The 25537-nt window shown below is 39.5% G+C and overlaps 2 protein-coding genes across 3 annotated transcripts; both read right to left on the reverse strand.

Moving 5' to 3' along the window:
- Nucleotides 1–101: 101 nt before the first annotated feature.
- tm4sf18 (transmembrane 4 L six family member 18) lies at nt 102–7157 on the reverse strand. The gene is made up of 4 exons (XM_004562098.6): nt 6815–7157; nt 3809–3877; nt 3134–3276; nt 102–1188 (listed from the first exon to the last, which is right to left on the reverse strand). The coding sequence occupies exons 1-4, from the start codon at nt 6992–6994 to the stop codon at nt 990–992; spliced, it is 591 nt and encodes a 196-aa protein (XP_004562155.1). The 5' UTR covers nt 6995–7157; the 3' UTR covers nt 102–989.
- Nucleotides 7158–9503: 2346 nt separating this feature from the next.
- Nucleotides 9504–23668, reverse strand: LOC101466472 (glutathione hydrolase-like YwrD proenzyme). Of its 2 annotated transcripts, none has more exons than XM_076875772.1 (12): nt 23209–23454; nt 20444–20597; nt 20213–20366; nt 19377–19583; nt 18001–18153; nt 17829–17919; nt 16664–16835; nt 15607–15763; nt 14832–15014; nt 12763–12847; nt 11575–11670; nt 9504–10410 (listed from the first exon to the last, which is right to left on the reverse strand). In XM_076875772.1, the coding sequence occupies exons 1-12, from the start codon at nt 23273–23275 to the stop codon at nt 10265–10267; spliced, it is 1665 nt and encodes a 554-aa protein (XP_076731887.1). In that variant the 5' UTR covers nt 23276–23454; the 3' UTR covers nt 9504–10264. The 2 variants fall into 2 exon arrangements, with proteins under 2 accessions (XP_076731887.1, XP_004562154.3); XM_004562097.6 differs by lacking the exon at nt 23209–23454 and adding an exon at nt 23465–23668 and having other exon boundaries at nt 9505–10410.
- Between the last annotated feature and the right edge of the window lie 1869 nt (nt 23669–25537).

Below are 25537 nucleotides of genomic sequence, written 5' to 3' on the forward strand. Positions count from 1 at the left end.
AATATGCCACTAAAATATATGTGTGTGTGTGTGTGTGTATACATATATATATATATATATATATATATATATATATATATATATATATATATATATATATATATATATATATATATATATATATATATATATATATATAATGTTTGTTAACACTGGACTAGCATCTGAGAAACATTAAGACAACAATTTACAACAAAGTATACTGAAAATTAAAATAGATGTAAAAACATACACGCACACACACACACACATGCACAAAAAGAAAACCGGCTTGTGTTGCATGTGTGATCCAACACACTGCAAGTCCTGGGACCACAAAAATAAAATTAGACATAAAGGGCACATCACTGTGCTTCATTTTAGCCAAGACGGCACATTCAAAGACTATAATCATGGCAACACGCACTGTTTCTTGCAAAAACACCATTAACCAGGGAAAGGAAATACCCAAAAGAAGGTAATGTTCACATTATCAAACAATATCAGGCAGTTGATTTGATACTGATTGCTCTGTTATTAACGTAGTTCTCTTCAGGCCTTAAAAATGTTAACACAGCTGTGTAGCATACAACATAAAACAACAGTGAAGAAACTGAGCAAGCCTGTGCACCACGTTTGACAGACTTTACTTCAGTAAACCTAATACTCCCATCCTCTCTTACTATCTGTACATGTTGGCTTGCTATGCCTGCTTTTAAAGTAAGTTACAATGTCCTACTTATGGAATAAAAAAAGTCATACAGAGCTACATTGTTGCAGACACATATCCCGGCACCACTGGTGACTTTGACTGAACTTGAAAATAAACTGATTACAAATCTAACCTGGCTGACTGGAGATGTGGTGCTGTAATCAAACACACACACGCACACATGTTGCAGTGAAGTTATGTGTGGAGACTTCCTTTTGTGCTTGTGTCCATTACTGTAATGTACATGTACGATATGGTTGTATCTATATGCATCTGTGGTATGTCTGTGCAGATGAATCTAAGCATTAAGACTGTACTCCTGCTTGTAGCAGCAGGGCCGGCAGACAGCGTTGACTAGGCCATTTCCCAGCTGTAGGAGACAGATGATGAACTCCAGCACTGCCAGGCCCAGTAAGACACACAGCAGAGTGATGTTCCACTCTATGATGTTAATCGGCTGAAGGCACCGTGTCCACGTTTCTGGCTGCAGAAGATACCTGGGACAGAGAGTAAGTGTGATTATCAAAGAGCAAGTCACAAACTGGTGAAGGCATAACTCATAGGTGTCAAACTCTGGCCCGCAGCTTAATTACATTTGGCCCGCGAAGCCATACCAAATTACTATTAGAGCTGGCCTACTGGTATTATACAGCTACTATATATATATTGTTTAGTATTAAGCTTTGCTTGTTCCATATTCAGTTTTCCAGCAAAACTTATTTGAGTCCATAAGAAAAGATTCATTCTTATATCTGGAGAAAGATTTTTTTTTTCAATAAATATTAATGTTAGCCCACGACTTTGTTCCAGTTTTGAATTTTGGCCCACTGTGTATTTGAGTTTGACACCCCTGGCATAACTGATCCAGAAAATTAGAGCAAGTGCTGTTGTGCTACATTCTCTCCAGAAAGGCAGCAAAGACTCAAATGCAGAAATCACCCCGACCTGGTCACGGCAGATGGCTGCCCCTCCCTGAGCCTGGTTCTGCCTGACTTTTTCCTTCCTACTGTTGCAAATTTTTCTTAGGTGCCATATTTTCCGCACTATAAGCAACACTTAAAATCCTTTAATTTAATTCTAGTTTTCACCTAAACACAATATACCATGTTCTGACTGAAATTTAAACGACCAGTGAGCAGCAGGCTATAGTATGGAGTGACATATCAGTGTCCAATGTGGGGTTTTTTATGTGCAAGTAAACCATCAACACTGACACAAATACAAGAAAACTGCCTCTGAATAGCTGTCCATTATGGATGAAAGGGTTAAGCACTTTAAGGAGACTATTGTTGTGATTTGGTGCTACATAAATAAAACTGAAGCGAACTGATAAATGAAGCAGACAAAATGTGATGAGTTGATTCAAAGTGTTAAATTAAAAGCTTTCCTACTCTAATTTTAAAGATGAGGCCTTAAGGGAGGACAGTGCAAGTGAGGGAGGTCACTTGTAGACTGAAGAATCATAATAAACTATCAGAGACAGAGCAAAAGCTTTAAGAGTGGTCAAATCAACAATCTGGTGCTTTTTTAGAATAAATGAATGCACAAATCATTTCAGCCTGAAAGGCCACAGACAATAACTAAAGTGTATGATACAATTATTGACAACATTATTTATACTCCAGAAAAACATCAACTTTGCAACATCTAACCAAGCCTATAGTCAAGACCTTAATATATAGAAATATAGGGTTTACAGACATGTACAAACTGCTGGTTATGGAGCAAAAATGCCAGACTATACCAGTAAATGGCTATACTCTCTGCTCAGCTTCAGCTAAATGCTTCAAAACTAATCGAACAGCACAAATGCACAGTGCAAATTTTCTCAAGGTAACCAAACGGGATATTCTTCAACGGTCAAGTTAACTGATCTCATCCCAGCATGCTTTTCAGTTAATGGAGAAAAACGTGAAGGCAGAGACCCACAACTGAAGGTGACTGATCTTCTGTATTTTAATTACCTGATATAATACACAGTAATAATGCGTAAATAATAATGCATGTGATATAATCTCTTTTCACAGTTTCTGTGTAAAAGCGTGCTTTTAATAATCGTTCTTTTATTACCCAGTGTTGCAGCAATATAAGTTAGAGTTACAACTTTTTCATCTGTACTAGAAAGCTCAGTAAAAAATACAGTTGGTTTTCTGTTTGTTTTGTTTTTATACAGGTATTTATATTAAAAAATTTCCTTTGTATTCAAAATACTGATAATCTTTCAGAAGACGTAAGAGAGCTGAAATAATAAACTGAATACGAAAGTGAAAAGCACGAAAGACTGCACAAGTCATTTCAAAATCTTACCTGAATACTTACTTTATGACATTTCATAGACAACATTAACTGATAACGAAACGATTGTTACACAACGCCGCACAAAACACGCACCTATGCAGACATCTACATCTTCATACACAAAGCGCTAGGATGTATCCTTACCTGCCCTTTTGGTCTGCAAAGGGGTACGACCATCCATACGAGGTGAAGCATTGGGGGCCCTGCAGGAGTGCATACCCTGATACGATGAAACAGTAGGCAGACCCCACCAGACCGACCACAGCTGCCAACACTGACCCACACATCTACAGAGGAACAGCAGCACACAAAGGGATTTTTAAACACGTGCTTTCGTGTTTTTGTGCAGCTTTATTTCTGCCTGAATGAAAAGCTGCTTCACTTATGCATTTCATAAATGAGATACAGAGGCAGCTGCCACACACACACACACACACACACACACACACACACACACACACACACACACACACACACACACACACGTGTATCTGCAGCTGTGCCCGTGGCCTGAAGGGTGTGAGCCAAGCTTACTTTGTTGAGTGTTACCTAACAATGGGGGCCTTGTTGAGTTATCATAGCTGGCTTAGAATTAGCATTCAGTTCATAAGGACACAGTGTTGGGCAGCTTAAAAACTTTACCCTTGTAATCAAGCAAGTAGTGAGAAAAAAAAGGAAAACATTTAGATTTAGAAAATGAAAATGGCAGCCGGCAGTTTGGAAATAACGGCCTGCATGTTGTGAACCCAATTTTCTGTGCAGCACAGCGTCTCCTTTGTAGATTTTTAAGCATTATTTACAGCTTAACACGTCTCTTACCATTAAACTCTCATTCCAGCAGCAACTACATTTCCCCAGCGTGGTGAAGGCAACCGCTGGAACCAGCATCTAAAAGTACAGAAAGTATTTGTTATTTGTTTTAATAACACCCAATAGCAGCAATCTTTGCATTTGGTTACTAGGAGCTGCCAGAGTAATTCAGTGCTCTATACCAGCATCTCTACTGCCACCTACTGTTGATCACCGCTTACAAGTCAAATCCTGTGTTTCATTCATACAGCATATACCACAACGTTTTCTCAAAGAGCTTTGCAATCTAGCCAACATGTGGCACACTCTATCCTCAAATGTCATGTTGCCGCACTAAATACTGTACAAATGTCACCTAACAACGAATCACATATATTCAACACAATCAGCGTGAAGCTGTAATGTTCATTCAGCTGTTAGTTTTTTAATGGGACTTAGTCTTAGAGCTATTCTTGGCTTCATGTAGGTGGTGAAAAATGTGACTATTCTCCCTGAGATCCAAATTCAAAGTGATTTTAATGATACATATCATACATTGTTTGACTTTGGTCCAAAACAAAATGGCCAACCTCCACATGAAATAAGCCTGCTTTCTCTTCATTGCCCTAACAGAGAGAAACCGTTTGCTATAGCTGGAGTTAATTAATAGTGCACATTAAACATAACTTTATGACAGACCCTTCTGCGTCCCAATGGTACCAGTAATTTGAGATGGGCAAACATGAGCACAGGCCATTTAAAGTGCAGTGTGAATTGCGGCAGCTGCCACATAGTGTACTTGTGTGTACAACTCAAGAACTAAAGGCAATCCAACATTTGTTTGTTTCAGGAATTGACTTTTTATCTTCTTCATCCCTTATTTTCTGTCCTCCTCTTCCCTGTGTCGGTATCTTTTGCTCTCCTACTACATCGTAAAAGAGGAAAGGCGGTTCCCTTGGTTTAACACATTAACGTATGAACAGAAACAAAGAGAGGGATCAGAGTGTTGTTCCACATCCTGGACATCCCTCTTAAAGCCCCATCCTATAACAGAGGCAGCAGGGGAGGCTGACGACAAGCAGCGGCGGGAGGTGCACAGTGAGAAAGGAAGAGAAGGAAAAAGGAAGCCAGAAGAGCAAGGGAGAGGAAGGGAGTAACGCAAAAATAGATTATGCCCTGATTGGTTCAGTTTGCTCTTTGACTCTCAGCATTTGGTCATTTCCACAGAGAAAGATAAAGCCCAGAGAGGGAAAGACTGACACAAACTCAGACTAAAAATCATTCCTTTCTCAGACAAAGAGGCCCAAGATGGATTTTAGTCAGACTGCCCTTTATAAGTATTTTATCAGGCTTGTTTAAAAGTAATTACACTGAGTACCTTTTAGCAGTTAAAGACGTGACATATTACAGAGAAAGAGCAGGAAAGTGAGAATATACCGTGTAAGTCAGTATGGTTTTCAGGCTTCTTTCCTTTATCCTATGCAGGCCTTCATACCAACAGCTATCAATGCCGCCGTACAGACTCATCACACTCAGAATTTTTCTTTAAAAAAAAGGTTCAAAACCTGCCATAAGTGGTGCCTGTTTTTGAAAGCTTGAACATTTCAATTAAGACCAAACTGAAAAACCAGAAACATAGGCAAGGGCGATAGTGGAATGCACAACATCCAGTCTTTATCGTGTTGTTCTTCACAAAGTCTTGATGCTACAACTTGTACAAACCCTGAGCACTTTCACAGACACTCTGAGCATATTTTTTTTACTCAAAATGTGCACGTGTTCTGCTGATTAACACACTCGGTCTTGTCTGGGGGGGATTACAGTCTCTCCTCTGTTCCTCCACAAAACCAAATTAAAAGAACAGCTCCGTTCTGCTCAGTCCGAGCATAAACCCATCAGATCAGCGGCATGCAGAGCAGACGGATTAACTGTGGATGCACACAAAACTCCATTGTTCTCACTGAGCAACTGCAAACACTCTGTCTGAAAGGTGCTGATGGGAAAACGACCAGAATTTAACAAACTTTTGACGTAAAATCAAAACTCAACCAAAATCCTCTCAACTACAACTGAACTAATTTAGTAGAAGTTAAAAGCAAGTTGAAAGCATAAATGAGTTCTGACTAGTATCAACTTATCAACAAAAGCGAGGCTTTCTTACACACAGTGGCACTGCCATTGACTACATGTGCCAGCACCTGCTGCATTTACTGCTGAATGAGGGAGGCAGGAAGGTGACATAAGCATCCAGCAATTGTAATCATGCTTTTAAAGGATTTCATCTGCTAACTGGGTAGTGTTTCAGAGTCACATGGTCACGGGGTGAGAGAATGCTTCTTACACACGGCAGTGAAAATGACTCATGATAAACAATGGCTGGCTACAAATGAAAAGGAAATCTCACTACACTGAGAATCACTGAATTTCACCCTTTCACCTCATCTAAAGGAGATAGATACACCACTGGCATCTGTCCCAAATCACATTGCTGCCACATATTTTAAATTTTCCAGAGTATGAAAAAAAATGCTTATTATATAGCATCCAAGCTGAACTTTTAGTAAAAGGACATTGAACTTTATACCATGTGATGTCACGTTTTCAGTAACAGCTCATCAAATGGAACACAAATAAACCTTCAGACGCACAAGCTTCTAGTTTCTTCTTCTTCTCCACTACAGCTGCCAACCGTTCAAACAGCAAAAAATGAAAAAACAAACGCTATTACGATCAATTATTTTGGAGCATTTGGACAGGGTGTTGTCTAAAGCCTCAAACCTCAAAATGTCGTACATACAAAAAATATAGACAAATAACCAGCTAATTTTTCTATTATTGATTGGCAATTCTCCATGTAATACAAAGTATAAAATAAATGAATCTTTGAGCACAGTCACCATCATGACCGGAAGTTAAAAACAGATTTAAACCTCCAGATATCTGATGATCCAATCAGACTTAAACCCTAAACTATAATGTTACAAATTAAAAATGACAGAAGATGATCAAAGAGGGTTTTTTTTTTTTTGTACTCACCAACAGCCCCCCACCTCCTAGGCCACCAAAGTACCAGATGTAGCTGGCCAGGCGGTCCTGCTTAATGTAGGTGATTTCTCCCATGGGAAACAGCAGTAGCAGGTTTGCCACAATACAGCAAAGGGCCAGAGGCAACAGAGCCAGGCCCAGAGACCTGGCAAAACCCACCGAACAACACATCGCTCACCCCCCAGAAAATCCACGCTCACAACCACAGGGTGGAGAGGAGAGAGCTCGAATGGGCTGAGGAAGGCAGAGACCGAGTGAAAGAGGGGAGGGAAGGGTCCGAGCAGCTGGGGAGGCAGGAAACGAAAATAAGTGACAAGACCCTGGTGTTTGTGTGTGTGTGTGCTTGTGTGTAACTGCTAGGCTAGTGTGTTAGATTTTCCTTCCTTTGCTGAGAAGGTTCTGCCATGACACACGTATGAGGAAGTACACACTCACAGGAAGCTGGAGGGTGACCCAATAGAACTCTGGCACAAATATAACGAAGAAACCCACAAATGTGTGTGTGCGTGTGTGTGTGTTTCCCACAGCCTCTTAGATAGCAGGGTCTTTTAGAGCACTCTTATACTTACACAGCAAGGAGCCACTTTCCCTCACAGTGACTTAATCATAAGAGCAGATCCATAATCTGGGATAGTCTATAATATTTAGTTTTAGTGGGAAGTGGGAAGTTTTAGTGGGAATCCAGATCGCTTTCTAAAAACCTTCAGGACTGCAAAGCACCAGCCTTAGCTGAGAATGGACTTTTTGAGTTTCCTACCACATCTATTTTGGTATTAGTTGGTATGTAAGGTGCTGCTCGAATTATTTTATTTATTGGTTAAAACTGCACGGTGGTGTAGATTTTTAGTATATCAGGGGAGTGGAAATTCCAGTCTTCCCATAATGAGAAAAAAGTTGAAAGTTGAAAGTCTAAAAGAGGTGAAAACATATTCAAATCTGTGAACAAGTAAACTCGTTTTGTCATCGGACAACAACAGCAGTGTTTGTGTGATCGGTGGATGCAAAATGTGTATTAAAGGTTTCCACGCTATAGAGTAGGCAGTCATGGCTTTAAAGCGTTTGATACAATTTACCTGTTTGTTTCAGGTAATGATGCCGTAGGTCAGCAGGTGTATATAGGTCAATAAAGCATAATGTGACCTCTGTATGGATACATGTGTGTGTTTCAGATGCCCTCAACACTGTGAGCTGTTTTATAATCCAGCTGGAATTCAGCACATCCAGATCAACTGCAGGGTAAGCTGGTACTGACCGCTAACAACCTGGACTAAGGAGCTGCGTCGATTCAGGCAGATTTTGTAAGACCAGAGTGTATGTTTGAGAGCAAACGCGTGGTACCAGGGTGGCTCCAGGGGCTCTAAGGAGATCAACACTGAAACAAAGTCCAACATCGTTATTCTACAAAGAGAAATCTGTGCGGTGGGTATGTGTGAACTGGCAGCTAAGTGGTTCTCAAGATGTTTACCAACTTGCTGAGAGTTTTTCACGGATTTGAAGCCACAGCATGCACTGTAATTTATTCTGTCACTGTGCCTCTGTCTTTATGTGTTCTGTTTGTGTGTTAGACTGGGAGGCAGCAGGGCGTTTCCCAGGGGCTAAAAATTCACTAAAAGATAAAGCTCATACACAAATGTAAATCACTTCACCCTTCCTGCTTGAAACCAGGCACTGAAAACATGCAGAAATGGCTCACACTCTGAAATGCCTTTGAGATTCTGATAATTATGTTTATATATTTTGTTGCCTCGGACCAAAAAGGTCAGGCAATAAGCAAGTTCAGCTTCCAGGAGGGAAGAGATTTGTTGTGATTTTTGTCCCAACGTCTTACAAGAACAATGATTAAGAATCACCCCGAGCATCTCTACATCCAAGCCCTTTTTGAAACGTTTTCTTCTAGTTTATTAGGCTCTGCAGCTTCATGTTTTTACTCTCAAGCTCTACAAAAGTAGGTTTGAAAATAAGCTAATATATTGATTAAGCATAACATTATGACCACCTGACTAATAAAGGAGTTGGTCCCTCTTTTCCTGCCAAAACAGCCTTAAACCATTCAGGCATGGACTCTACTAAACCCCTGAAGGTGTGCTGCGGTATCTGGCACCAAGATGTTAGCTGCAGATCTTTGCAGTCCTCTAAGTTGTGATGCATGGCCTCCATGGATCTGAGTTTGTCCAGCACATCCCACAGATGCTCGATTGGACTGAGATCTCGGGCACTGGGAATTTCAGCAATTTGAACTACAGCAGGTCGTCTTTTGGATCGGACCACACAGGCCAGCCTTCGTACGTCACGTGCATCAGTCAGCGTTGGCCACTGATGACTCTGCTGCCGATTCACCACTCATCCTTCCTTGGACCACTTTTGATAGATACTGACCACTGCAAACCAGGAACAGCCCACAAGTGCTGTGGTTTTGGAGATTAAAGTTTGTCAAACTGGCTCAAATCCTTACACTTGCCCATTTTTCTGGTTCTAACACATTAATTTCAAGCACAAAATATTCACTTTCTTCCTAATATGTCCCACTCACTAACAGATGCCATGATGAAGAGATAATCAGTGTTATTTACGTCACCTCTCAGTGCTCATAATGTTATGCCTGATCGGTGTACTTCTACTCTAACAGTGTAAAAGCACAATTCATAAAATATGTTTTGTACTGCTGTTTGATTCTGACATCAGGGGCTAAAGCTGCAAGCAATTCAGAAACAACTATAAAATTAGAACCAAAGATTCAAACAGCAACTTAAAATAAATGCACACGTATATGTATTTGGCAGATTTAAGTTAATGCGAACTGATGAAGCGTATTTCACTGACAGAAAATCTGAAATACTGATGTTTTAATTGATGAGATGTTAACAATAACAGAAAATGATTCACAGAAAAAAAGGAAAAGCAACATTATGCAAAATAGAATTTTTAACGATGACACTATAATACTGATGTACATAATTCAGAGCAGAGTAAAAATGGAATGATAACTTATTGAGGACGGAGGTTTATGTATGGAACAACACTGCATTTCTAGCAAACTTCAAATCAGCACCAGCTAATTAAAGAGACTGAAACAGATAATTATCTCTGCCAAAACACAGAGTTGAGGAAGGACATCTTTGGCATCAATGCAGCAAAGATAAAGATCTTCCTGTTTGTCACTTTTCACATTATAAATAATCTGAGGTTGTGCTGATTTATACTAAACTCTACATTCAGCAAATGTGCTTTAACTCAACATCTAGTGAACACAGGCATAAAAACATGATTCCACAAGGCACTTCTTGAAGGTACAATGGTTTTTGAAAGAGTTATAAAGCTCACTGTCAAATATCAGCTGACAAATAACAACCTGTGTACTGCACAACATTTGTAGGCATTTCTTTTCAAGTAGTTCTATGATGAAATCTTCTGATTACAACATTAACAAGGCAAGAGCATTTTCTAGTACCCCTGAGCACATCCATCTGCTCTGGGATCCGATCCTGCCCAAAGCACCCTGGAAGGACGATCCCCTTGGGTGACAGACGGATTCCACCAATCCCCCACTGCGATGATCTGCCCCCGCCCAAACTGAGACCTCTTGTGGCCTGTGTGTGTGAATGAAAAGGAAGATGCAAAAACCCGCTGAGCTGTATGGACTGTAGGTACAACAAATGAAAATACATTCTAAGTCTAATTAGCATGCTAGCATCATGAAATCAAGGTTTTTGGAGTGTTAGTCAGAGTCTGAAAATAGGTAGAACATGTAAACCAGAGGATATGAAGATGAGCAGTAGGGAGATGCGTGCACTGTTCTTTTCTTCACTGACAGGTTTTGAACAGTTAGATATTTTAGATTTGTAAATCATTAATCAAAAAAACTTAAAACAAAAAGTTCAAAGGTTAAAACTGGCTTCACTGGTTAGCATTTTGTAGAAAATACAGTCAAACACAAGGACAGTGGGGAGGATTGTTTTTATTTGACTTTTTATTCCTCTAGCTAAAACCTTTTATTATCAAATAATATTTCATTAAAATTATCCTGAACTGAGTCTTTTATGATAAATTTTGTTAATGGTTTTAAATTAACATTAAACCACAACATGGAATTTGATACAAAATTAACTTCAAAATGCAGAAATGTGAACTCTTCAGCATATTTTATATTCTGTGCTGCTAGTTGTACAAGAAGCTGATCGCACTATGATCCGACTATCACAGTGGGAAAATCTTGGATAGGCAAAAGTTGATGCACGCATCATATTCACACTCAGAAAAACCAGAGAGCCATCGTAAGCAGCACGTAAGAGGAACAAGTACAAACATCCTGTTAACAACAGGAAGCAAAAGGGTTTATGAGAACTGCGGTCTAATGCCGCTGATTTGAACCTCATGGTTATTCTAAGAAATGGTCTCATTTGTTTACTGCCGTTAGTGTATTGCACATCAATATAATAATTAATGTCACACATTAACTTTTAATGACATAAGTCGTGACTAAAGAACTGAAACGTATTACCTTGACTTACGACTAAGAGCAAAGGCCTTCGAAAGTAACTGTTTTGGTGACATTTTGCACTACAAAGGTGTTTTTCCTGCTTTTCTTCAATCGCTTTCATTAATGAGCAAGAGAATGATCCCAAAAAGTTGATTCTGTTCATCGGGATGTAGCGTTTTCAAAAGAATGATCAGTTTTTTAGAAGTATGACATAAATTACACAGAAAAATTGAATGGAACTATTAATAGTGAGCAAACAGTTAATTATGTGTACCTGACACTGGCCAGTTGACACGGTGTCCTCGTCTTTTCAGTTCCTCAGCTACCTTCTGGTCGATCCCCTCCTCCAGGTTAACCAACCACTGACCAGCTGGGAAAAATGTGACCACATACAACATAATTTAGAGGAGTTTTCTTCTCAAGTGTTTCCAAAAGTAAAAAACAAAAGAAAAAAATGAGAGATGACATCAGCATTTTTAAGGAAAGTCTCATCTACTTAACAAATGATGTTACATCACGCTGAACAGCTGATTTGACTACCAGCCAACCACTTAATAAAATGCATGGCAACATATTTTATGGCAAAGTTAGTTGCTATGTTTACATGTGTTTCAATGGCACATTAACTACCAAACAGCTTAATGTGCATTTCATATGACAAAAATAAAAAATACACAAGCACATGAGCCAATTATACACTTGAACACACTTGATTGTACAGCATACATCTTTAATGGCTAAAAGCAAGAATTGGGTCCACAAGTTTGAATTTATTTTGGATTTTCTCCACACATGATAAAAAGGTTCAAATATAAATGCAGTTAAATCTTGTGGTGCTGAAGAATCTTCTAGCATAACATGACAAAGAGCCTTTTAATCATTTAACTTAATGATCATGATTGATTACAACTAGTGGTTTCTCTTTGCCACTATAAAAAGATTGGTCTGACCAATACTGGGAACAAAGAGAAAGGCCAAGAACTCAGTGAAACTCTCAAAAGAAGAATTGTTGGAAAGGTCCAATTGAGCCATTTCCACACAAGTACAGTTCATCAGATCATCATTTCAAACGACTGTACGTAAGTGCAATTTATTCTGATGTGTCACCACTTTGCCAAATGTCACCCTCAGATCAGAGGAAATCAGTCAGCATGTTCAAGAACAACCCAGGAAGCACTAGGGCTCAAAACCAGCATAACTGTCCACAATGAAGCGAGTTCCACATCGCCGTGTAGCAGGCAGCACTGATCCAAAGCGATAGTGCTTCACTTCATGCAAACAATCTGTTATAGTGGCATAAATGAATGTCCGAATGACTTATCTAATCAATATTTTGACTAAACACACAATGTTACTGATCATTAATCAAGACATAATGTTCTTCTGCTCTTTAAGCTTGCAAATGATTCTAACATTTGCTATAACGGCGCGTGTTTGTGTGTGTGTTTTTGTGCAGGCCTACTTTTGTGGTCATACTCTACATAGACTCTAGGTGCATCCAGGGCTTGCTGAGGATTCATCCCAAACTCCATCATGTTTAACAGCACCTAACGCAAGAGCAGCATTGGTCACGAGATTGAACGACATATATCTGATGACACTGAAGTCAAGTTGGATATAAGTGTAGTGACATTAAACTAGCTCTGCCAATGACAAAATATTCATGTTAAAAATCAAACCTTCTGCTCTCTCTTTTGAGATATATATATATATATATATATATATATATATATATATAGATATATATATATATAGATATATATATACACACAGTGGGGCAAAAAAGTATTTAGTCAGCCACTGATTGTGCAAGTTCCCCCACTTAAAATGATGACAGAGGTCAGTAATTTGCACCAGAGGTACACTTCAACTGTGAGAGGCAGAATGTGAAAAAAAAATCCATGAATTCACATGGTAGGATTTGTAAAGAATTTATTCATAAATTAGGGTGGAAAATAAGTATTTGGTCACCTCAAACAAGGAAAATCTCTGGCTCTCACAGACCTGTAACGTCTTCTGTAAGAAGCTTTTCTGTCCCCCACTCGTTACCTGTATGAATGGCACCTGTTTGAACTCATCATCTGTATAAAAGACACCTGTCCACAGCCTCAAACAGTCAGACTCCAAACTCCGCCATGGCCAAGACCAAAGAGCTTTCGAAGGACACCAGGAAAAGTATTGTAGACCTGCACCAGACTGGGAAGAGTGAATCTACAATAGGCAAGCAGCTTGGTGTGAAAAAATCAACTGTGGGAGCAATCATCAGAAAATGGAAGACATGCAAGACCACTGATAATCTCCCTCGATCTGGGGCTCCACGCAAGATCTCATCCCGTGGGGTCAAAATGATCATGAGAACGGTGAGCAAAGATCCCAGAACCACACGGGGGGACCCGGTGAATGACCTGCAGAGAGCTGGGACCAAAGTAACAAAGGTCACCATCAGTAACACACTACAACGGCAGGGAATCAAATCCCGCAGTGCCAGACGTGTTCCGCTGCTGAAGCCAGTGCATGTCCAGGCCCGTCTGAAGTTTGCCAGAGAGCACATGGATGATACAGCAGAGGATTGGGAGAATGTCATGTGGTCAGATGAAACCAAAGTAGAACTTTTTGGTATAAACTCAACTCGTTGTGTTTGGAGGAAGAAGAATACTGAGTTGCATCCCAAGAACACCATACCTACTGTGAAGCATGGGGGTGGAAACATCATGCTATGGGGCTGTTTTTCTGCCAAGGGGACAGGACGACTGATCCGTGTTAAGGACAGAATGAATGGGGCCATGTATCGTGAGATTTTGAGCCAAAACCTCCTTCCATCAGTGAGAACTTTGAAGATGAAACGAGGCTGGGTCTTCCAACATGACAATGATCCAAAACACACCGCCCGGGCAACAAAGGAGTGGCTCCGTAAGAAGCATTTGAAAGTCCTGGAGTGGCCTAGCCAGTCTCCAGACCTCAACCCCATAGAAAATCTGTGGCGGGAGTTGAAAGTCCGTGTTGCTCGGCGACAGCCCCAAAACATCACTGCTCTCGAGAAGATCTGCATGGAGGAATGGGCCAAAATACCAGCTACTGTGTGTGCAAACCTGGTAAAGACCTATAGTAAACGTTTGACCTCTGTTATTGCCAACAAAGGTTATGTTACAAAGTATTGAGTTGTATTTTTGTTATTGACCAAATACTTATTTTCCACCCTGATTTACGAATAAATTCTTTACAAATCCTACCATGTGGATTCATGGATTTTTTTTTTCACATTCTGTCTCTCACAGTTGAAGTGTACCTCTGGTGCAAATTACTGACCTCTGTCATCATTTTAAGTGGGGGAACTTGCACAATCGGTGGCTGACTAAATACTTTTTTGCCCCACTGTATGTATGTATATATATATATATATATATATATATATATATATATATATATATATATATATATATATATATATATATATGTGTGTGTGTCTATTATTAGAATAAAAATATAATTATGCCCCACATTGTTGCTCTGTGACGCTTGCTGACTCTGTACCTGTACGTGTCCTTGTGGTTGCATAAAAGCTCCCATCACGCCGAGAGCAGCAAGGAGCCGGGGTTTTTGTGATGTGGTTGTTGAATCGGTGAGGAGTGCAGGTATAATGGTGTGATACACCCGCTTCCTCCCAGCAACGCAGTTTATGTGATTACGGCACAGGGAAAAGTTAGCGCCGCGATTCTGCAGAGATAGAACAAAGAAATCAGAATTCAACCCTTTTAGCTTAAACACTTATGTTTTATGCTTCAGTCTATGTGGTTCCAGTTTAGGAGGCTACAATGTCTTCATGACTTCATCAATACATTTACATGCACAACAAAAATGAGCTTGTAAGGTAATGTGAGCATGCAAATTAAGGTAATGAAATATGAAAATCTACAACTTTTTCCACCCAGGCTTCATTTTATATGTCTTTTTTCCCTTAGTTTCACACGGCAGCATTCATGTTCATGTAAAATTCTCTTACATATGTGCTGCTGTGTTACTGGGAAGTTTATTGTAATTATAAAAACCTATAGAGCTTTATTAATGCGGTATATAAGAGGCAAGCTGAGAAATCAGCTGAAAGTGTGGTAATGCAGGATCTTGTTTTATGCTGATCACTTTAAAAATGACCCTAATTATTTGAAGCATAATCTCATATTACACTAAATTCTTAGCATTTTTCCATGATTTAGAAGAATTCCTAGTCTTTCAGTAAATCAAACAGATAAACGCCATTGCTACCTTACATGCGCACAAATAAAGACATTCTCTTTCTGACCCTTCAGACCTGTAGTGAGAATCCACAGTCTTTAGGGACCAGCCCCGTCCCAAAGCCCATATAGTTGCTGTTGACAAAGGAGCATGCATTCCTCTCACTGTCTATCACACAGAAATACACCGTGTCACTTCCTGTCATCAGGCCGGGCTCCACTCGCTCCATGGCCCTGCAGAGTCACACAAACATACAAGAACAATCATATTCATTAATAAGTTCACCTGACAGGTCTGTTTTTTACTATTGATTTATTAAAATATTTGGAAAATGAAAGAAAAATTAAGACTCAAGTAGACTGAAAAGAAAACTTGTGTTGGTTTAAGAACAAAACCAAACTACCAAGTTTGCAAAGATAATTGAAAGGTTTCATACTTATGCAATAAATGTTTCCATAAACACAATATTACAGGTATGAACGAGGGTTGAGGAGTTTTCCTGCCTTAAAGTACCTTTATCTGTAGATTTCTATTTCTTTTACAATAACCAGATTATTGCAGTGCAGTAAAAAATATTTATAATTTCCTGTTTTTATATGACTTCCCATTATTGCCTAGTTTATTAGAAGCATCTAAACATTAAAAGTGTGAAGAGGCTGTGAGGATAACAAGACATCAGAATCAAATTGACGCCTCGTTTGGACCTGGTTGACTCATTTAGGTTAAGTTGACAACCAATGGAAGCGAGACGTAGAATTAGTGTGTGGATTTGTGTGTTTGATGGTGCAGTGACACCGAAATGAACTCGGCAATTTCAAAAAAGCAGGATTTAATACCCGGTATACATCAATATATGTTAATACAATTATTGTGTTGTTGTTAACTTTTATAGTCTGTTTGTCTTTCCCCTGATAAAGACCAGATCAAGTTCAAAGTCCTCAACAATATAACACATTGTTTCTAAAATATACACTCACACAACGACACACGCCCTGGGTGAATGTGAGGGAAGAGACGAGAAGGGATGGGCGCTCAGGTCAGGGGAAGTATAAGTCTACAGACCTATCTAAAGTCAACAGAGGACGACTGGTACACACTGGTACTAACAGATATACACACGCAGAAACACACACCTGTCCGTGCTGATGAGCTGTGCTCGCTGGTGACTGTAGCCCTTGTCCAGCAAGGTTTCCAAAGGGATAGTCACATGACTTGAGTCACCCAGGTAACGCAGAGCATCTGTTAGAGCCAATCGCACAGCCTCAACCAGTACATGGATATAGTCAGAGCTGTTATGGCCTTTAGCTACACACACAAACACATAGAAATGTATTATAGGGCCCAGGAAAAGCCAAGTATGTAGGTTCATGAACTCTGACTGCACAAAAACAAAAACAGTTACTTATTTTACAATTTACTTTCTGTCAGTGTAAAGAAGTAGTACAAATTTAATCCATAAGATAACATAAGTTACGTGATAAAGAAGTGGTGCTGTAGTGAAAGAAATGAATTAATTAGGACTCTTTGGACTTAAATTAGAAGAAATTAATGTGTAAAACTATAGAAAAAAGTTGCTATAGCTCATTGTCCAGTCTCTCCTGTAAATATAAAATGGTAATTCACAAAAAAAATCTCTTTTTATAAATGTGGAGCCCATGGGGGGAAAAAATCTGTAGTAAATAGCGTAAAAAACAGAAAGATTTCTAGCTTTTCACTGTATATCTATCACATAATTACTTTGGTGGAGTATAAATGGCCACGGGGAAGGTCCTTATCAATTACAGTTACAGATAAAGCTTTCTTCATATTTTCCAAAGCGGTCCAGGGGGCCGGTTTAGAGTCTTTGCTGGACAGATTCTGGCCCCCGGGACCTCATGTTTGGCATCCCTGCTATTTGGAAAAAAATTAACCTCATAGAGGTTAGTTTTTGTGGACAAGCATATCCTTTTCCCTTTTTGGTCAAAGGTAGATTAGAGCACACTGCGATGTGTTCCAGCACAGGGACGGCAGGTCGGGCCAGTGAAATCACCAGCGAGCTGACTTCCATAATGCAGGAAAATCCATTTTAATTTTACTGTTTTATTTATATTTTGAATGTCTCTTTAGTTTTTCTGCTGAGCAGCTTTTTATTTCCCCTGCGCTGGGCTGGGACAAACAGGCAGAACACTGTAACTAACTGGGTTGGGTTATAAAATGTGATTTATGAAAATCTCCAGACTCATATTTACTGTATACTTAAGATTTTACAACAGGCAATAATGCACCTGGCAGGGACTTCTTCACTGTCCCTGTGGTTACCTTTGAGTTGAGGAAAGTTCTCCAGGATGTTGAGCATGAGCAGGGCAGCCAGTCCCTGACTGTTAGGAGGAAGCTCCCACAGACGTACACCCTAAACACACAGTGAAGTCAAGTTCATTCTGCTGACCATGTTATTAAAATACACACATGACCGGCATCTTTGGTTTCTGACCTTGTACTCTGTGCTTATGGGGGTGATGACCTCGCTGTCATGGCTGCTCAGGTCACCCAAGGTCATGACTCCCCCATTTTGGTTGATGACGTCAACAATGGCCTGGGCCACTCTGCCCTGGTAGAAAGCTGGCTTGCCACGCTCACCGAGCTCCTGTCGATACATGAGCTCATGTACTGCTCACTCAGCCACAGTACAAAACGTTTTACAGATGGTGGTTAACATGATATCGAGGAACACTTGTCCAGTGTTTAAAAGTTCACTCCAGTCAATGTGTGTGTGTGTGTGTGTGTGTGTGTGTGTGTGTGTGTGTGTGTGTGTGCTTGTGACTTTTCCCCACAGTGAAGTCACGCACAACTATCGAAGAACAATCAAAGAATCTAATCATCAATGAGGCTGAGGTCATCGCTGTTCTTTCCACTGCCTCATGGTCATGAGTGTAGGTGTGTGCGTGTGTCTGTGGGTGTTGAGATAGGGCACATTTGGCCATCTTCCTGCGTTATGGTATTATAAACGCTTGATTGTTTGAATTGATTTCAATCAATGCATATTTTAGTGGTGACTCACAAGCAGGCAACCACACACTCAGATAAACACACAATGACATAAGCCATGGTTTTCTTTAGTCTGACTGACTCCGGAATCTATGAAATGACAATAGTTGTATAAATGTGCCATTACATATACAAAATTAGACACAGAGTCATGGCTGAACATTCACATGAAGGTGGAGTACTTACAGTACTGACACATGGCACTAAAAAAAGCAGCATTCGCATTTCAGTAGCTGAATAAAGCTTAAGTTCAGCTTTATTGGCTTCAGGTCATAACAAATTACTCACAGTAACTTTTAAAACTACACTTAAAACATAATCACCATTTTATTTGTCAGAAGCAATACATCACACAAATCCTTTTTTCCCTCTACTGACTATCTTGTTACACACTGTACCCTGTCGAATTTTGCCAGGTCTTGCCAAGCTGTACAGCCAGAATGCTGACACCACATGAGCCATTTTGCTGCCCTTATATCCTCAGATGGGGCTTTTCTGCCCAAAGACAAGCTTTTAAAAGTATCACATACATCCATCCATTTCTATCTAATCCCCATTATCTATTGTTGTTCTGCTTTCACTACTTCCTCTCCACTGTTCCATTACTCTTCTCTTAGAGATTTAACTTCCTATGATACCTCTGGGCTTATCCAAGGCCTTGTAGTATAAAAGGCTAAGTTAAATTTAGAAAACTCCTATAATGACACAGAACAAACAGGGGTTTCTCACAACTTCTACATTGTTGTGTTTCCTTCTTGTGTGAATAACACAAGTTATTAGAAATAAATGACCTTCTGCTCCTCAAGTGACCTGTGGATTTACCTTCAAAGTTCGAGCCAGGCCAGTGTTTTGGAATACTTGTCCACATTTGGGCGCATGACCGTCAATCATCAATTCTACACCCAGTTCCTTTCCAGCATCCCTCAAAGCAGACACCCAGTTCGCCCAGTGGTGAGCTGTTAACTCAGCCACAGGAAACCCCACCTCTGCTAGTTCCACAGCCCCACTCAGGACCTCCTGTAAGGACAGCTAGCAAAGTAGGCAGAGGAAACACATGCATGTAACAGGAAACTGAACTGAACAGGAAGAGTGAGATACTGCTCCGTGACAAAATAAGCAAAGGATACAACTAATTTACAATTTTCTGAGGGAATTCCACTAATTTGAATGTTGGTCATCAAGCAATGTGTTTGATTTTCCTTCACCGCCATTTACATTGCACGTCATTTAACCTACATATAAGGTGAGAAGTAATGAACAAGTCATATTGATCTCTGTTGCTTCCAATATAATGGGAGTCTTTGAATATAATGGGAGTCTTTGAATATAATGGGAGTCTTTTTTGTTTGTTTTTTTAGATAGACTTTGTCCCCACTTTCAAGGACCTGCATCAAATTTAACCATAGATGGACAAGTTATTGCAGCTGTGACCAAATAAAGGAAATCTCTACAGAGGCAATGATAAGCTTTTCCATTCTTTGTTGATGTCTCTTTGGTTCAAAGTCAAGTCCTATTTCCAGGCATGTTTGTGCATGCTGGTCACTTCTGCAGGGTTTATAGGTATTTACCTCAGTCAAATGATTTATCTCAGACGGGCTGCCAGAGTGTTCTATAAAACACTCCCATGTCACAGATATAGAAGACAAACATAAGTAAACCTTGTGACTTCCTAGCAGCTGCACAGTATCACACCAACATGCTGGGGCCCCAGGGACTGTAACATTCAGAGCATCAAACACTGAAGGAGGCTTCTCTGCGGTGTAACCTTGTCCTTCCAGGAAGTCCAGGGTCAGTGCTCGGGGAGAATGACCACTGAGGACACAGAGAGAGGTTCGGTTTATTTTTGCACACATAGGGAAAAACAAGGAAAGCACCAAAGGATTCCCCACCTGCCATTAATCCCTCTGATCTCTCCAGTGTTTCCGTTGTAGAACAAGCAGAAGGCGTCTCCACCAGGGCCGGTGCTGCACGGCTCTGTTACTGCCAGGGCTGCTGCTATGGCAACTGCAGCATCTGCCGCATTGCCACCGCGCTTCAGGACATCTGGACACAAATATGTACCCATGACTGATGGATGTGACTGGTTTGTGCAACATATTAGATCACAACAGCATTCCTAGCATGAAATTGTCATGGTCCGGGGTCTTGGGCCCTGGGTTTTGCGTTTTCTTGGGCTTTTAATTCTTCACTATTTATTTTGGTGTTCTGAGGCCTGTACAACAAAGCTGGATTTGGTTTTATCCACATAACCTAACCCAGGGCTTTCTACACTGTGACAGTGGTTCTTTTCTTACCAGGGTACATCACCATAGTAACTTATGCTGCAAACCAAACCTGGTCCAAAGCATGTTATGTTATGTAAACTCACCTCCTAATGATGAGTCAAGTCACAGTGTCACCATTCCTGGAACAACCCCTCTGACCTCTGTGCTCAGATAGTAGGGGGGTTTAAAATATTTTTAATAGCATCTAATGTCTTTGTTTATCCCTGATGAGCATCAGTAATAATGCTCATCTTTGGGGTTTTTGTATGTTTGTTTTTTTTTTCTTCCTGTTGGCTGCATGCAATTTTACGACAATTTTGTTGTTCTAAAAGTATTCATATAGAAATCACTGCGCCTATTTGTACTTGTGGATCTCTCTTGTTAGTTTTGATTAGTTTCACCTGTTTCTTGTTACCGATCTGTTTCCACTTTCCACTTTTTTATTACAACAGCTTACAAATAAACAGCTTTTGATATTTAACTCTCAGCGTCTTTGCATTTAGGTCCTTACCTCCATACACTCCAGCATAATTTGACAAAAAGAACACTCTCACATCATGTTTTAGCTGAATTCTTTTCTCACAGCCCAATAAAAAACTTTTTAGATTTACAAATGAGCTTATATATTTATTGTAGATGTCACAAAACACCAACAAACCAGATTTATGCTCACTTCTATAAGCAAATGTGTAATTACTGTTTAGCCTTTTTTGGCCCACATAACTGGTTATATAATCAATATACAATTAAGTGAATATGTGTGACTGAACACTTTTCTCTTATAAGTTCATTTGACACTCCTTTTTTAAAATGGTAATGCTGAAATGTGTTTAGAATTTTCTACTGTTCACAACGCTTTTTTAAAATAAATTTAAATACCATCTCATTTATGTCATGCAAACCATTTTTGCTTTAGACTTCAACCACCAGCTCCCTTTCCCTGTTCTTGATTAAGTACTGCTAGAGCTTAATCATGCAGATATTATTCTCTGAATCTCCAAGCACGATATCCCAGTACACTTCAGACCCAGCCACACCCTCAGACAAAAATTGGTTACCCATTGGAGTGCTCAGACCTCTACACTTAAGAAACCAAACAGCCCCCAGCTTGACAGGATAAGACATTTAAAGGATAAAGGTCACTCTTTTGAGGATTCCAATATTCACATTTTGGACAGAGAAGACAGATGGCTTAAAAGAGGAGTGAAAGAGGCCATCTATGTCCACTGTGAATGACCATCTTGGAAAGATCAGTGGAGGTGGCTTACCTAAAATGCAGTTTTGAGATCCCCTCCGAGTCACCTTCACCTCAACCCCAAATCACATCTTGTGTCAGGTGTTGTCAATAGGTCACATGACAGGGTGAGGCAAAGTTTTACAATGGTTTCACCCGAAACCTCTGCTGATAATGACCTACGCCTTTTTTCATACCTTGGCTCATGTGATGGGGCACATGATCAATATTGGCTCAAAAGATCCACGATCCATATCCAATGGCTGAGGACTCCACAGATATTGTCAGTTTCGGGGCTCTGCAAACTATATTCTACTTATATTTGTATCTCAGAAGCACCAGAATACAGTATACTAAACAGAAATGAAAGCATAGACAGAACCGGCTCCGTGAGGGGATCATATACATATACTACTCTAACTGGAATACTAATCAATATTGTGAGATGTATTGATTTTTTAAAACAAATCAGCCAATCACAATCAAGCTAGGTGAAACAAGACATTACGAGAAATGATCGACACAATAACAATTTTATACCTATAATCGGGATTCTGACCTATATGCTCTGTTGTATCTATTTTAACTAATGCATTGTCAAGTCCCACAAGGAAGCCTGACATAAGGTTCTGGTATCCAGCTGCAAGGGTTTACAAAGTGATCCATCGGTGAACTGAATATCTTTCAGTCTTAAATTGCTGGTTGGACCAAACCAGTATCTAAGACTTTCTAACATCTTATAGACAAAACATAAACACTGAGGTGGCTTCAAACATATAGCTTATAGGTGGAGAAGGATTTTGACTGGAATACAGGTGCATCCAATTTTAGTGGCCAATATAAAAATATATATACATTTTCACCTGTGTTTTCATCTAGCTTAAGGTCGAATTATTTTTCTTTTTTTAAGTATTCACAGCACATCGATATATATATATATACGATTAAGAAAAGTATCTTTATGACTCTTTGTGACCAATACTATAATAAATCCAGCCCTTTTTGGCCGCCGCCCTCTTGGCCAGATCTCTTATTTGTGGCTCAAAATGACTTGATATCTTTCATGAGAGATACGTTTGACATATGTTTAACAGATTATTGGCAAGTAAGTCATTCATAACGGTTTAAATACGGGCAATGATGTTTTGGCACATACCGGAAATCCCTTTTTGGCTCAGCATAGTCTTCATAGCAGTTGCTGAGATTTGATGGTTTAATAGCATCAGATTAGCGCTTACGATACCAACTGAATCTTTACTGTCACCCTTTATTTTTTGTCTTTTGGGTTACAAACATGTTGGTAAATTTTGCGTCACGCAGTCAGATTCTTTGTGCTCATACTTCGAAATAAGAATATAAAAGTTTTTGGCTGTCTTTTCGTTTCAATTCTCCACGGCACTCCACCCACTTACCCAGTCCTATACTGGAAGCTAAAGGTTGGCTGGAGGCCACGCAGCCGTGTAAACACACAACAGGGGACCGACGAGAGGAAAAAGTCAAGTCGGTTCCCATTCTGGTTTCAAATATCAGCGACTGAGGCAGAAACTACGTGAAAATGACGGACGAGTAAAAAAGAGAACTGGACTTTACTCCTCTGATCGATTGCTCTGATGTCGACAAGGCAGACAAGATAAGCGTATCGCAGACAACATCGATCATTGATCGGCGGGATAATCAGTATTATTGTTGTTTTTGTTGTTACTGCTGCGTTTATGTGCCACTTTATGAATTGCTTTAAGGTTAAGTTTTCACTCGGAAAACTGAGAACTGGCACAATCTCAACACTAACAGAAAAAACTACAACGGAATCTCATAATGGAATATCTAATGGAAATTGTTTTTCCATTAGATATGTGGGTTCTTTCAAAGATGGAACAAAGGTTAAATCGGACTATTAAAACAATAAATAAATAACAAAATGCACTTTTGTACTTGAATGGAATTTTAATAATTTAATTTAATTTAATTTAATAATTCACTAAATACAAAATAACAGACAGAAAATACAATTCACAATCCAAGTGTTTAAAGTTTTATAGTTATCTAACAGCTACTCACATTTGTTAGCCTTTTATTGGGAGTTCACTTAAAGCTTACAGTAATGGAGAATTGTCGCTATCAATAGTAACAGGTATATTTAAAAAATGTGTAAAGAGACTGACCAAATACTGTAGATCCACCTGAGGAAGCTAAATATAGTTTACTGTATTTGTTTACTTCTGCCAAACAAGGAATGCTTTTTATGTGATACTTGTAGCATCCCTGGCTGAATGATGGTCTCTTATACTGATGCTTCACAGAGGTTTTATTGGAAATGTTTTTATTGAAACATTCAGTGAAGACACCGTAAGAGCTAGGAGCAAAACAAAACCAGCAATATTAATACCATAAGATCAAAGGAAACAAATTTCTCCTGCTCACATATAGCATATACATCAAATTTACATCACTCAATTCATTGTATCACCTCACTAACTTACCACTACACATAAAGGTCAAGTTCAAGGTTAACAATATAAACTCTATTAAACGACATTTTGATTGCATGTAACTTATTCCGTTAAAGAAAACATTAACAAACCTTGTGCCACTGTCAGCCAGGTACTAATTGGCAAAGTAAACGTACATATTTTTCACTTTAAGGCACACTATTTATCATATCCTAAAAGAAACGTTACTAACAGCCCTTTAACGGTTTTGTGCCAGTTTCCTGTTTCAAAATAAAAGCATGGATTTCAAAATAAAACCGAAGTGCCTTTCAAACAAACGTAAAAATATTTACAAATTTAAAGGTCATTTACACTCCCACCAAATCATGAGTGTTTTAACAAAAGGGAGAACCATAACACGAATGATTTTTAAAAACGAATGACCTTAACCACAAGGCCTTTTACATAACGAAAACAAAGAATTATCCATGCATGAGCCTGCAGGTAATGTCCACAAGTCTTCATACAATAAAGGGTATGGTCGTTGTCTTAGACAGCCTCTAAAAGCAAGATCAGTTTCTGAATGGGCCGTTCAACAATGGATGGCTTGCCAGAACATTGACCCTCCCTTTTCATTTTCTGGTCTCCAAGACGAATCTTAACTTTCCTCACAAGCCCATCTTTATCAGCGACTGTTTCTTCAACTCTGGCTAATCTCCACTCGTTCCGTGGCAGATCATCCATCCTTTCGATGACTATGTCACCAACTTTCAGATTCCTTCTAGAAATATGCCAACGTTGTCTAGTGGCAATATTAGAGAGATACTCTCTTCTCCAGCGGTTCCAGAATTGCTCTGCTAGATACTGGATATGGCGCCATCTTTTACGAGCATACATGTCTTCTCTGATGAACGTCCCAGGAGGCGGTAAGGCTCCAGTCGGTTTCACAGTGAGTAGGTGATTAGGAGTCAGCGGTTCTGGACCATTTGGATCATTCAGGTTATCCACAGTGAGTGGACGGCTGTTCACAATAGACATTGCTTCGTAAAACAATGT

Source organism: Maylandia zebra, linkage group LG17 (assembly GCF_041146795.1).
Source record: "Maylandia zebra isolate NMK-2024a linkage group LG17, Mzebra_GT3a, whole genome shotgun sequence".
Lineage (NCBI taxonomy): Eukaryota > Metazoa > Chordata > Actinopteri > Cichliformes > Cichlidae > Maylandia > Maylandia zebra.

What these genes read in the sequence shown, in the direction of transcription:
- tm4sf18 (XM_004562098.6), bottom strand. Translation starts at nt 6,994, where the DNA reads ATGTGTTGTTCGGTGGGTTTTGCCAGGTCTCTGGGCCTGGCTCTGTTG. An exon ending in TAGGAGGTGGGGGGCTGTTG is followed by an intron (nt 3,878 to 6,814) that starts GTGAGTACAAAA and finishes CTGTACTTTTAG; the next exon opens with ATGCTGGTTCCAGCGGTTGC. An exon ending in TTTGCAGACCAAAAGGGCAG is followed by an intron (nt 1,189 to 3,133) that starts GTAAGGATACAT and finishes TCTCTGTCCCAG; the next exon opens with GTATCTTCTGCAGCCAGAAA.
- LOC101466472 (XM_004562097.6), bottom strand. Translation starts at nt 23,564, where the DNA reads ATGGGAACCGACTTGACTTTTTCCTCTCGTCGGTCCCCTGTTGTGTGT. An exon ending in GAACTTTCCTCAACTCAAAG is followed by an intron (nt 16,836 to 17,828) that starts GTAACCACAGGG and finishes TTGTGTGTGTAG; the next exon opens with CTAAAGGCCATAACAGCTCT. An exon ending in AACCACAAGGACACGTACAG is followed by an intron (nt 12,848 to 14,831) that starts GTACAGAGTCAG and finishes CTCTTGCGTTAG; the next exon opens with GTGCTGTTAAACATGATGGA.